Below are 13,365 nucleotides of genomic sequence, written 5' to 3'. Positions count from 1 at the left end.
CCTGCTTGCCTCGTGGGACTGAGAAACTGCTCGATCCTTGGACTTCCATCCACAGCTGCTGCTGACCATTGTTGGGGAGTTGGACTATAGACTGTAAGTCATCGACAAATTCCCTAACTATATAGAGACTGCCCATACATTCTGTGACTCTAGAGAACCCAAACTAATACAACCTATGACCCACAGGGTGGAATGAAAGACCCAATTCCCAACAGTTGTGACCTCAATTCCACACAGAGAAAACAAACATACATGTTGTTACATGAGCTATGAAACATCAAACGTTCCTGCTACTAATTTACAATGAGAGAGATGAGAGGAGGGAGAGAGAGACAAAAAAAAAAAAAAAAAGAGCCAGGGGTAGAGAGATTTCCACAGACCAACTGCTTGGTGAGAGTTGCTATGCTGAGGTAGAGGTACAGGATATATATGAAAAAGAAACTCTAGCCTTGTGCCGATTATCAGCTTTAAACACCTGGGACAAAGTTGCAGAATCAGGGGAAAGACTTGAACCATTTATTCAAGTCATACCAGGTCCACAAGAAACCTTCCCTGACTTTTTACAAAGACTAACCTCAGTTGTAGAAAGGAGTATATCAGATTGCACAGCAAGGAAGGCAATGATTGAGTCTTTAGCTTTTGAGAATGCAAATACTGAATGCAAGGAAGTAATCAGACCATTGAGGGCAAGGTTAGCATCAATAGATGAGTGGATTACATATACAACTGATGTTGTATCTCACTCACCTTATATGACTGTAATAGGAGAAGCTGCCAATAGACACCTAGAATTGACCCAGATTTCAAATCTTTTAATTGCGGTAAGTGAGGTCATCTCAGAAATGACTATAGAAAAAAAACCAAAGAAATACCAAAAGGGGGCCTATGCCTTTTGGAATATGTCAAAGGTGTGGCAAAGGCAAACATTGACTAGGCAGTGTAGAGCAACAACAGACAAATTGGGCAACATTCTGCTAAAAACTACCTGGGGGGCCTTTTGCAGGCCCCTATGCTAGGCAGGGAGAGTTCTCTTCCTCAGGACAATTAAGTGTCACTGCTTCAAAAACAGATGTTCTGAGACCAGACAAGGTTGAGGCAAGTTCTATAGACAACTTAGAAAGCCTCAAAGGGACCCCAAAAATGAATATTTTGGAAAACTTCTATAGAGGATCAAAGACCATAACTAAGAATATCAGTAAATAATATTGAGATTGAAAGAATGGTTGACACTGGAGCAGATGTCACCATTGTCTCTCCAAAATCTTGTCCTGTAAGTTGGCCACTTTAAGAAGTAGACATCCAAATTCAAGGAGTTGGGACCCTATCCCAAATAAAGCAAAGTCCAGATGGCTTAAATGTATAGGGCCAGAAGGTCAGCTAGGAAAATTGAGGTCGTGTTTGTTTGTTTGTTTGCTTGTTTGTTTTGTGCCAGCAGTATACTGGTTTTGCTACTATGGCTGTTGTGTTTATACAAAGAGAAGGAGGAGAGGAATATGTTTTGGTGGAGGTGTAGCTTGGTATAGGGGAAGATGGACTCTGCGGGCCCATGCTGAGGCATCCCTTTCCCTGAGGGACCAGCCACAGGTTATAGTATAGAATAGAGTTTATTTAGGGCATGGGGAGGGGAGTTGAGAGGGTAGTAGAGACAGAAAGGCAGAGACAGGGGGAAAGAGAGAGAGTGAAAGAGAGAGAAAGAGAGAGATTAAGACAGAGAAAGAGATAGAGAGATAGAGAGAGAGAAGAGAGAGAGAGAGAGAGAGAGAGAGAGAGAGAGAGAGAGTATAGAAATAGAGGAGTAGAGGCTGGCCATGATCATAGAGAGAAGGGGAGGCAGGAGAATGTGAAGAGAGGGGGAAAGGGTGAGAGAACAGAGCAGGAGCAAGAAGGCAAGAGCAAGAGATCCCAGAGAGGTCGAGCATCCTCTTTTTTATTTATTTTTTTAATTGAGTATCTTCTTCATTTACATTGCCAATGGTAAAACCTTTCCCAATTTCCCCACTCCAAAAGCCTCCCTCCCAAAGATTCCCAACCCCTCCTCCCACCCCCTGCCTCCATGTATATGCCCCTCTACCCAACACACTCAAGCATCCTCTTTTATAGAGTGCCAGGCACACCTGGTTGCTGCCAGGTAAATGTGGGTGAGAGGGTTAAGACAAATGCTAACAATGGCTCTAGAGTATAACTTCATATGAGAGATGGTGATATCTGTGTTGGTGTTTTTATTATTCAGGACTGTTCTGGCTATACAGGGACCTTTTATGCTTCCATATGAATTTTAAATTGTTTAACCAATTTATGTGAAGAGTTGCGCTGGACTTTTGACAGAAACTGCATTCAATCTGTAAATTGCTTTTGGAAAAATGGCCATGTCTGCTATTTAAATTTTACCAATCTATGTGCACAGGAGGTCTCTCAGGTATCTTCTTTATCTCTTAGCATTTTAAATAACATGTGTGCAGGCATTATTGGGAAAGTGCATTTGGAGGCCAGTGGTCAGCTTCGGATGTTACTCCTTGAGAGCCATCCATGTCTTTCTTGACACAGGCTCTCGTCCTAGCCTGGAACTTGCCATGTCTACTAGACTGCAGGCCAGCAAAACCTAGGCAACAACATGTGTGTGTCTCTGTAGAGGTGGAACCTAAGTCTGCGGCATTGTGACCAGTGCTCCCACGCAGTTTCTGTGCATTGATTTTGAGTTCTCAAGCTTGCAAGGCAACCACTACACCAACTAGGCCTTGGCTGGACCACAGGCTCCTGCTCACTGTCCACAGAATCTCTCCTAAGCATCACATGCCAATAAAGAAACCTGTTGCCAATGAGCTGAGGCAGAAAATAAGAAGGAGAGAGAGAGAGAGTTCTAGGAAATAAGAGGCAGGAGAGATTTCTGGGAACTCAGACAAGGAGAGGCACTTTAACAGCCCCAGGATCAGAGGATCAGAGGTGAGGAAGACACAATATCTGTTCCAACACAGGAAGTAACTGGGAACAGTGGGACCCAGGCAAGCAGGAACTCTGCCAGAGCAGTGGCACAGGTTCCTTCTGGTCTATCTGGGCTGGTGCCCTGAGCAGATGTTCGGCACACACTCTGCAGCCAGTCCCACAACACCCAGAAGAATCTCTACTCCTTGGCACTTTTACAAACCCAGGATCACAGGATCAAAGGATCACAGGATCCCAAGATCCCAGGAGCTTGGACACACCGGCATCTTAGGATCCCAGAGGCAGCTTCACTCCCAGAAACTTGGACACACCCAGGATCTCAGAATCAAAGGATCCCAAAATCAGAGGATCAAAGAGGCAGCTTGATTCTGAGTTCTGACCCAAACAGGATAACAGAAAGGACAAGCTCCAGTCAGTTGTAGCAGGGGGCAAGTATCACTAGAGAAAACCAGATGGCAGGAGGCAAGTGTAAGAACATAAGCAACAGAAACCAAGGTTACTTGGCATCATCAGAAACCAATTCTTCCACCATAGCAAGTCCTGGATACACCATCACACTGGAAAAGCAATATTCAGATCTAAAATCACTTCTCATGATGATAATGGAGGACTTTAAGAAGGACATAAATAACTCCCTTCAAAAAATACAGGAGAACACATGTAAACAGCTGGAAGCCCTTAGAGAGGAAACACAAAAATCTCTTAAAGAATTAAAGGAAAACTCAATCAAACAAGTGAAGGAAATGAACAAAACTATCCAGGATCTAAAAATGGAACTAGAAACAATAAAGAAATCATAAAGCGAGACAACCCTGGAGCTAAAAAACCTAGGGAATAGACCAGGAGTCATAGATGCAACAAGTATCACCAACAGAATAAAAGAGATAGAAGAGAGAATCTCAGGTGCAGAAGGTACCATAGAAAACATTGACATAACAGTCAAAGAAAACACAAAAAGCAAAAAGCTCCTAAACCAAAATCCAGGACACAATGAGAAGACCAAACCTAAGGACTATAGGTGTAAAAGAGAGTGAAGATTCCCAACATAAAGGGCCAGTAAATATCTTCATCAAAATTATAGAAGAAATCTTCCCTAACCTAAAAAAAGAGATGCCCATGACCATACAAGAAGCAAACAGATCTCCAAATAGACTGGACCAAAAATTCCTCCCATCACATAATAATCAAAATACCAAATGCACTATCAAAGAAAGAATATTAAAAGCAGTAAGGGAAAAAGATCAAGTAACATATAAAGGCAGGCCTATCAGAATTACACCAGACTTCTCACCAGAGCTTATGAAAGTTAGAATATCCTGGGTAGATGTCATGCAGACCTTAAGAGAACACAGATGTCAGCCCAGTTTGCTATACACAGTAAAATTCTCAACTACCATAGACAGAGAAAACAAGATATTCCATGACAAAAACAAGTTTAACAAAATCTTTCCACAAATCCAGCCTTATAAAAGATAATAGATGGAAAACACCAACTCAAGGAGAGAAACTACACCCTGGAAAAAGCAAGAAAGTAATCTTTCAACAAACCCACACAAACATAATTCCATTTTATCAACAAAAATAACAGGAAGTAACAATCACTTTGCTTAATATCTTTTATTATGAAAATTAATATTACCAACATATCCTAATTGATTGAAATTTAAAAACATGAGGAATGAGAAATTTGTTGGCTGTCAGCCAGTGGTCTCTCTAATTTGGTAATTGAAGAGACATGCCTAATATTGTACAATCCATACATACTTTCTGCTTGTTTGTATGTGACAGTGTCTTGCTGTAGACAGCATAATGGTTTTGAAATCATGCTTCTCCTATCTCAGCCTCTCCATAAATAGGATTGTTTATTTGATGTTTTTACATTGTACTATGGTTTTCAGAACAGCTTACATATTTCAAAATTTTTCATACAGCCAAAAGGAATGTAGACAATGAATTTGGGGGGTGGCTTGTAAGAGAACAACAAAGAGTGAGACTGAATGTTTTGCTTGATGTTTATAATTATTGTATCAATTTTGAAGAAGATGACCTTATAAGTTACTCTTTTTCTGAGATGAATCCTTTTCAAAATCATCACAGTCAATGAACCAGATTCTTACCCTCACCTAATGTCTGTGCCACCCTGCAAGCAGAACCATTGCTCATTAAAACAGTTGATGAATGACTTCATGGGTAGACCATCTTAATACACACACCATTTCTTATATGAATGTAACCTGTTCCCTGTGGGCTGAGAATGATGACAGTCACTCAAATCAAATAGCTTTTGTCCACAGCAGAAAATCTGTATCCAAATAATTGTGCTGACAATAATTGTGCTGTAATTCCTTGGCGCAGCAGAACTGTCAACTTTTAGCTTAGCTACTATGGAGGTAAAATCTTTGGTGATGGGAGGGACATTGGAGTACAGCCTTATTACAACGAACTCCAATGTCTAAAAATTGTTCTTATTTTTGGTTTCTACCACAGTAAGAGCCAAGATTTTAAACTCTACTAAAATAAAACAAACAAACAAACAACAGACTTTATCTTTTTATGTTCATTTAATAACATGTCCATTATTTTTATGATTGATATAAAATATATAGTAGGTTGAATATAATAAAAATATAAAATAAAAATAAAAAAGACAAGAAGAAACCAGCCATGTGCATGAACTGAGGTTAGAATAAAAGGGATTAATAAGTTCAGAGCTAGGTAGAGAAGAAGCAGAAGTTTATGGCCTGGGCATTTATTAATAAACAAGATGTCTCAGAGTCAGTACTGCAGGGAACAGAGAAGTCATGGGCGGAAAAGCTCAGGAAGTAACAGCCTTGTTCTTTAGACAGGAAGAAAAAAATCATACAGTCATACTGAGGTGATCAGTGTCTACATCACTTCTCCAAAGACACACCCAGAGCACCAACTTCAAGTGGCTTCCATGAGGCCTCTCCCAACACACTAGATGTTGTAGGGCTGTGAATACCCTGTGCTCAGCAATACCACCCCAGGGTGGAGTTACATAGAGAACCACATTAACAGAGAACCGTCCTTATGTGACAGAAGCATGCCTTAAGACCTGGGATCTTCACAGGAGGAGGGGAAAGTCTCCCTGACAGGAATGTGCTTTCCTGATCTGAGATGAGTGGTCCAGCCACTGCTCAGCCTTCTGGGTGACACCAAGTGAGCTGGATACACTGTGGTGATATGTTTGCTCTTGGGAACCTTGGGATGAAGTTGGCTCCAGGCACTGTTGAAGGAACTAATGTATCATTCTTTTTCCACCCATGGGGTCACTTTTTCTGTAGATCCCAAAGAGGTGGAAACAAGAAAATGCCAATTTGTCCCAGAGAAAGCACTGAAGCCATAGGGTACTCGGGCTGAGACTGAGAGGTAAAGGGAGGTAAGTGGGAGGTAGAGGCACACAGGGCAGTCTTAGATAGGATCCTGTCCCCCTGCCATGCTGGCCCCTGTCTCAGTCCAGGCAAGAAGGCATTCAGCTAGCAGCAGAGCCTGGCTCTCCATCTTTCTGCCCCTGGAGCCCTTGAGCAGAGGGACTCTCTACATTTCATTCCTGCTAGGAGGTGATGGCCTGCTGCTCCTGTGGCCTCACTCTGGTCATGGATACCTTGACCCTCATGCACTGAGCAGTCAATAATAAAACTCACACAGTATGTGGATGCCATGTACTCATCCAATCCTACAGATGCCAGACTCTTCCAGGTGTTTCCCAGGCAACAGCATTCAGCTTAACTAGATTTCTCTCTCCCAGTTGCATTAGTGTCAAGATGGGATCTTGTCTTTTGGTCCATGGTTGGGGTGTTCAGAGGACCACAGATGAAGGCAGGTATCTGAGTGTCTGACTCCCAGACAGGAAGGCCTCAGCGGCAGGAGGGCAGGATGCTTTATGAGCAGAGCACGGCCCAGATAACTAGGACTGAACCATCCAAGGGAAGGATGAGGGGTGGGGATATCTGTGGTGACCTGTAACCTTCATGACTCCAACAAAAGGAGACAGGAGAAATGCTGGGCTCTGTGTTTATTTCAGACAAGCCTCCCTGTTTAGGGGGAATGGCCAGGGTGTGCTGGGAAGTGTTTCCTCTCTTCTGAGGGTGGACAGCACATCCCTAAGATGATGGATGAAAGGAGCAGAGTGGTGACCAAGCTCAGTCAGTCAATGGGTTCTCCAGGGAGGGAGCGAGGATTGAAAAGAAAAAGACAATTAGACAACACTGTAGCATGACTCCAGCCAGTCTGAGGCTGAAGCAGGTTTATTTTTTCCCAGTCTGCTTTTATAGCACGTTAAGCACCTGTAAATAATAAGATCAGTTCTGGGTCAAGGAACAGACAAGAGAATAAACACAAATAGTCAGGGAACAAGCAAGGCAATAAACAAAATCCTGTAAACTCGTTTCTAGGGGCTAATCAGGATGACCAAGACCAAAGGACTGCTGAAGTTCCTCAGCTGAACTTGCTCTGAGATTTACATTAACTCAAATGTGAATGTTCTTTTTTTTAATTTTTTTTAAATTTTTTATTCGATATATTTTTTATTTACATTTCAGATGATTTCCCCTTTTCTAGCCCCCCACTCCCCGAAAGCCCCATAAGCCCCCTTCTCTCCCCCTGTCCTCCCACCCACCCCTTCCCACTTCCCCGTTCTGGTTTTGCCCTATACTGCTTCACTGAGTCTTTCCAGAACAATCTGAGCCTATTTCCTGGGTCCTAGCTCAAAGTCAGATTCCTGCCTGAGCTTACTTTTTTTGTCCTGACCCCATGTCAAATTCCTGCCAAGTTTCTAGAAGCATCTTCAAAAGCTCTCCAAAGTGTGGGCAGGGCCAACTAAGGACATCCTGAACTTTAGATGTCACCCACCATTACAGCCTCAATGCAAGTCACAGTTCCTGCTTACCGCCCCCCTCACCTCTGCTTCTCCAGTGAGACAGACATGGCTGAAGGTCACTATTGTGTAGCATTGAAAAGAGTTGTCATCTAAATGACCTCTGTGTGACAATGAATAAGACAGTGAAGACCAGGGTCTTGCTGAGGAGTCCATAGACCATGGGAACAATTACAGTGGATATGGAGCTCCTGCAGAGAGAAAAAATTGAATGTCAGAGCATTGGCCACCCATGGTGCAGAATCCAGTGAATTCTTCTCACATTAGAAATTTGTGCAGTGGAGGAATTAAAGCTCAGGAGGGAGTAGAGCATCCAGGAAATGCATGAAAGAGGAAGGGCTAGCCCAACTTCTTAGCCTTCTCTGTGCAAAGGGTGAAGCCCATGTCTAGGGAATGAGGTTTCTGTGGTCAGCATTCTGACCCTCTTCTGGGAACAGTTACTACACCTTTAGCCTCATTTTTCTCATCCAGAAACTAGGAAGAACCAAAGCTCACTGAAAAGCCCACTTTGGATTTGTCATGAATTTAGCAAATGATTCTCGAAGTAGAGAGCAATAGATGTAAGAAAGAGACCGACAGAGGACAGAGAGCCCTTCTGACCCTGGGCAGATAGGGAAGCAGATGAGGACACATGGACTTGGCATGATAGGACATAGGGACAAAAGAAACAGGTGACAGTGAACCAGACAAGGGTCACATGTACTATTAATGACATAATTGTGAGGGGGCTTCTGCAAATTCCATGGCCAGCAGAGTTTCCATCTGCATGATGCACGAAGGAAATCTGGATGCACCAAATTCAGTAGCTGGTGTTAGTAGAAATTTCTAGGGTCTGATCTGGAGCAGTTTATTTTAGGCAGACTGAACTATAGCACAATTTAGAAAAAAGTGTTTCCTGACTGTAATTAACTCAATACTGTATACACAACAAAGCTTAAATAATATGATAACATTGAAACTCTTTTCAAAACACAAATGACATCTTCCATAACGATGGGTTTTATTGGCTGAGAAACAATGTTCAAGATAAAGGCCTCCAGATAATGACTGAGATAAAGGTAAACATTGGGGTTGGGGAGCTGGCAGTCGGACAGGTGTGATGTAACCACACAGGTCGTGAGGGCAGAGGTCACCATTCCCATGTTTCTGGCAGAAGACAGACTTTACATCTCTTCCTCTGAAGAGACAACAATACATATTAAACAGCACTGGTTCCCCTCGTGCTGATATGTAAGCACAAGGCCCTGCTAACAAAGCCAGACATGGCTAATGCCCATAATTTTGGCACTGAGTAGGCTGAGGCCAGAAGCTCACAAATCTGCAGCCAGCATGGGCCACAGAATGATACCATGTCTAAGTAAATAAGTAGAATGGAATGGCTTGGTCAATGACCTGCTCACAAAGTAAAGCAAAGATGGCTTAGTAAATAACCCTATGGAGCAGTTATACAGAGCAGTGTGAAGTTCTGTTGGTCAGAGTCCAAACTGCAATTCTTTTCCAACCATGCTAATGATTAGATGTATAGAAATGTAGAAGTGTAGAGGTGTGGATATGTAGATTAGATAGATGTATAGATATATAGTATATAGAGTGTAGGCAGTGGTTCTGATGCTTTGATCAGGAACCTGCTTGTGAACCTGAAGGTCCTATTCCCCAAATGGTTCTTGATTGATTAATAAAGATGCCAACAGCCAATGGCTGGGCATAAGAGGTTGGACTTCTAGGTTACCAAAGGCAGGGTAGAAGATACAGGAGGAGGAAAGGGAATTCAACATGCTTGGGGGAGTTGTGGGGGGAGAGAGCCATCAGCCATGTGAGAACTGTGTTGGAGTGGCCATTGACTGTTTGCCTGATTGATCCTGGAATGTCAGACAGAAGATTAGAAACACAACTAAGAAGAGGTCAGATTTAGACTGTTGAGCAATAGGAAAAGGGAGGGGCAAGCTAGCTGGGGGCAAAGGGGAGGTTAGAACTGCCCAGCGACTGACTCATAAGGCAGGTTAAAAATGAATAAGTGTGTGTGTGTGTGTGTGCGTGTGCGTGTTCGTGTGCGTGTGCGTGTGCATGTGCGTGTGTGTGTGTGTGTGTGTGTGTGTGTATGTGTGTGTGTGTGCGTTTGTGTGTATGGTTTTGTGTGTGTGTCTGTGTCTTTCATCCATTGATCCAAGGGAACTAGGGTGGTAACTGGTAGTGTGGTCCTCCTAGAGCTTAAAGTGTGGTAGTAGAAGCTACAAGATATAATATAGATATGGCAATGTAGAGATATAGAAATGATTGACATATGAGAGATAGATAGAAGGATAGATAGATCAATATGGGGGAGATCACATAGAAAATCTCTAGGAAATAGAATTGAGCTCAATTAAAGAATAAATCAAAACCATAATTTTGAAAGCAGTACATGTAGTCATGCAAATGGTGATAGATTGGGGTAACATGGCCCCCGTGTGCTGACACCCAATTCAGCCTCCCAAACTGTCTCCTATCAGGGTGACAATAATCCCAAGGCCACTTGGTAAGTTGAGCAGCTGACAGTGCTAGAGAGGCACCCAATACAGGGAGGCCAGCTCCCATCTCTCCTCTTGCGGTTGCCACACTACCTTTCCTGGTGCCAGCCTCAGCCCCCAGAGGATCCTGCTGCTGGAAAGGACCAGCTTCTGGCCTTTGCTAACTTCACTGCTTTCCAGGTCTAACCTGCCAGGGTTGTGCCTTGTTTCCTGGAGCTCTGAGCTACTGTCACACACTGAGCTCCAGGGCCCTTCCCCTCACAGCAGCTCTTCACCTATCTCTTTCACAGGCTTTGCACAGACTGTGGGGCCCTGAGGTACTCCATGTACCCATGTACTGCTTAGGGCTTCCCTCACCCAGTGACTGGATGCAGGAATAGATATGCCCCAGGCCTTCTGCCTCTGATAGAAGGAAGTTCAGGTGTTACTCAGACTCCCTTGCAGGACCCAGCCTATGGCACACCTAGGAAGCTGGCCTTGTTTATTACCCTTTATTGATTTCCTGCCCTGTCCAGCCATAATGACTCTGCCAAGGATTACTTCCCTCAACATTTTTGTGAGGTTTACTTTCCCACGCCCTGCCTATGAGGAAGCCCCTGCCACAGGAAGATGGGGCTCCCTGCAATGCCTGCCCATCAGCAGGGCAGGGGCTCTGCTCTTCTGTCACGTGGGCGAACAACCCATTGAATTCCAACATTGCTCCGTATACCGTATAGACAGCTGGGATGACTGCTGCTGTCCTGCCTGGACTCTGGCCAACAATAATCAGTGTTAGTTAATGTTCCCATGCTATAGCCGTACTGTACAAAGTTAGCAGGTGGAAGAGGTACACGGATAGTCAGAATGTGATCATGGTGCCTACCTCTTTGAGCCTTGGAAAATAAAGGCAAGGAAGAAAAAGTAAGTTCTGGAAAGATGGCTCAGTGGTTAAGAGCATATACTGCTCTGCCAGCAGGCCTGCGTTATATTTACCAGCAGCCACATTAAGCAGTTCACAGCTTCCTGTAACTCTAACTCCACAGGATCCAATGCCTCTTGCATCCTATGCAGGTACCTGAACTCAGGTGTACAATTCACACACACACACACACACACACACACACACACACACACACACACACACACTCACGCGTGCATGCACAGAGACACGAGCAATAAAAAAATATTTTACAAAGAAAAGAAAGATCAATGCTGACTCTCAGTAGATTGCAAATGTTAGTAGATGAAGGCTGAATAAGTACCCACTCCATGCCAGGCTCCTGAGCTGGTACCAAGCAAACAACTCAAAGAGGGAGAAATGCTATGTCTGCCTCCAAGCCTGGAACAAGAGCCCACACTCACAGAGAGGTGAGTGCCATGAACAACCACATCTGCTTTACTAGAACAATGTTTTTCTTGGTGCTGAGGACAGAATCAGAGTCTTGTGCATCCTTAGTCCATGCTCTGAGATGCACACTCAGCCCTAGAAAGAATGATTTAACATACTCAACCCAAGATGGCCACCCTGCAGTACTCCTAGCATGTTTCGGCATTGTGGATCATCTGTACAATATTTTTAATTGTTTTTGAGATTTTTCTTATTCTTATTTATGTATATACTTGTTTGCCTGATATGTGTGTGCACTGTGTAGGTGAAATGTCTGCCCATGAAGGCCAGAAGAGGATGTGGGTACCGGAAATACAGATGATTGTAATATACCATGTGGGAGCTGGGAATCAAACCCAGGTTCTATGGAAGCACAGCTAGTGCTCTTCACCACTGAGTTATCACTCCAGCCCTGGAAATTCTGATATTTAGAAGACAATGTGTATATGTAATAGTATTCAGAGTCACATAAATACTCAAAAAATCTCTCATAGAAATTTTGTAGGGATAAAAGATTTTAAAGCAGTTATGGCAGAGGCAAGTGGGTCTCTGTGAGTTCAAGGCCAGCCTGGTCTACAGAATGAGTTGGACGGCCAAGGCTACACAAAAATGCCCTGTTTTGAAAAACAGCAACAACAGCATAAGATTTTGAGATGAAAACAACTAAGAGTAGGGTTTATGACTTTTTAATTGATGGATACGTGTATTTATTGAAATTATGATTCTGAGGAGTAGGGAGTAATGCTTAAGGATGATTATACATGTATGTATGTATGTATGTATGTATGTATGTATGTATGTATGTAAGTATTTTAGATAGTGTCACTGTATATAGCTCTGACTGTCCTGGAGCTCACACGAGGCTGGCCTCAAACTGATATCCTCCTGAATGTCTTGTCCCTGCCTCTTCCGCTAATCCCCAAGTGGTGGGATTAAAGACATGTATGCATACGTGCCCTGCTGAAGGATGATATTAGCAGGGAAAATGGTGTTTTGTATGCAATTAGAACTGGTGCCAGGCTGACGCGAGTGTGAATAAAGACACTTCGTGTGGCTATGGGCGGGGCCAGATTACATCGATGGGAACAGTAAGAACCTTTTCACTGTTGACACATTTAAATGAAAGCATATTTTAAGATGTATCAGCATGGAACATATGGGGAGGGTGGAACTGGGAAACCGGAAAGCATTTGGAATGTAAACAAAGAATATAGAAATATAAAGACATATCAGCATTCATTATTAACTAGTAGTTAGTAACTACAAGGAGGGATGTGTGTGCTAAGGTGGTGGTTCTTAACTTGGCCTGCTGCTGCAGTTTGCATCAGAGCTGGTCACATGAGTGACACTGATAGGAGGTGACAGAAAGGTTAAAGGTAGGGATCAGTCGCAGGCTTAGGCCTTTGTGGTGACCATCAATCTATCTCTCTACTTCTGTTCCTGTGTCTATCATCCATCCATCCACTCTTTCCCTCATCCTGCCATTTAGTCATCATGTATTCTTCCAGTCACTCATGCACACAAATATATATTCATGCACACGTTCAATCCCATTCACCATCCACCATGTATCCATCAACAGAGGAATAATGCAACCATAGCCTGCTCTCCTTCCTCTTCACTTTTCTCAAGGTCATGACCATGGAGGGAACGGC

General features: G+C 43.3%; 1 protein-coding gene across 5 annotated transcripts in view; it reads right to left on the bottom strand.

Moving 5' to 3' along the window:
- The window catches only part of LOC127692177 (triggering receptor expressed on myeloid cells 1-like), a 78,546-nt gene that overhangs the window by 25,348 nt on the left and 39,833 nt on the right, over positions 1-13,365 (bottom strand). The window contains exons 4-5 of one of the 5 annotated variants that reach the window (XR_007979420.1): positions 7,862-8,028; positions 5,605-7,121 (exon numbers count right to left, since the gene is read on the bottom strand). The exons of 2 other annotated variants lie outside the window; for them this stretch is intronic. Coding sequence is in view for 1 of the 3 variants with exons in the window: in XM_052192270.1 (XP_052048230.1) it covers positions 7,926-8,028 (103 nt within the window). In the remaining 2 variants the exon portion in view is untranslated. Of the gene's footprint in view, positions 1-5,604; positions 7,122-7,170; positions 7,248-7,590; positions 8,029-13,365 lie in introns of those variants that run through there. 2 more of the 5 variants (XR_007979419.1, XM_052192270.1) reach the window with 2 other exon arrangements.

This window comes from Apodemus sylvaticus, chromosome 9 (genome assembly GCF_947179515.1).
Source record: "Apodemus sylvaticus chromosome 9, mApoSyl1.1, whole genome shotgun sequence".
In the NCBI taxonomy this organism is placed as follows: domain Eukaryota; kingdom Metazoa; phylum Chordata; class Mammalia; order Rodentia; family Muridae; genus Apodemus; species Apodemus sylvaticus.
This window is presented reverse-complemented; position numbering and strand designations above follow the sequence as displayed.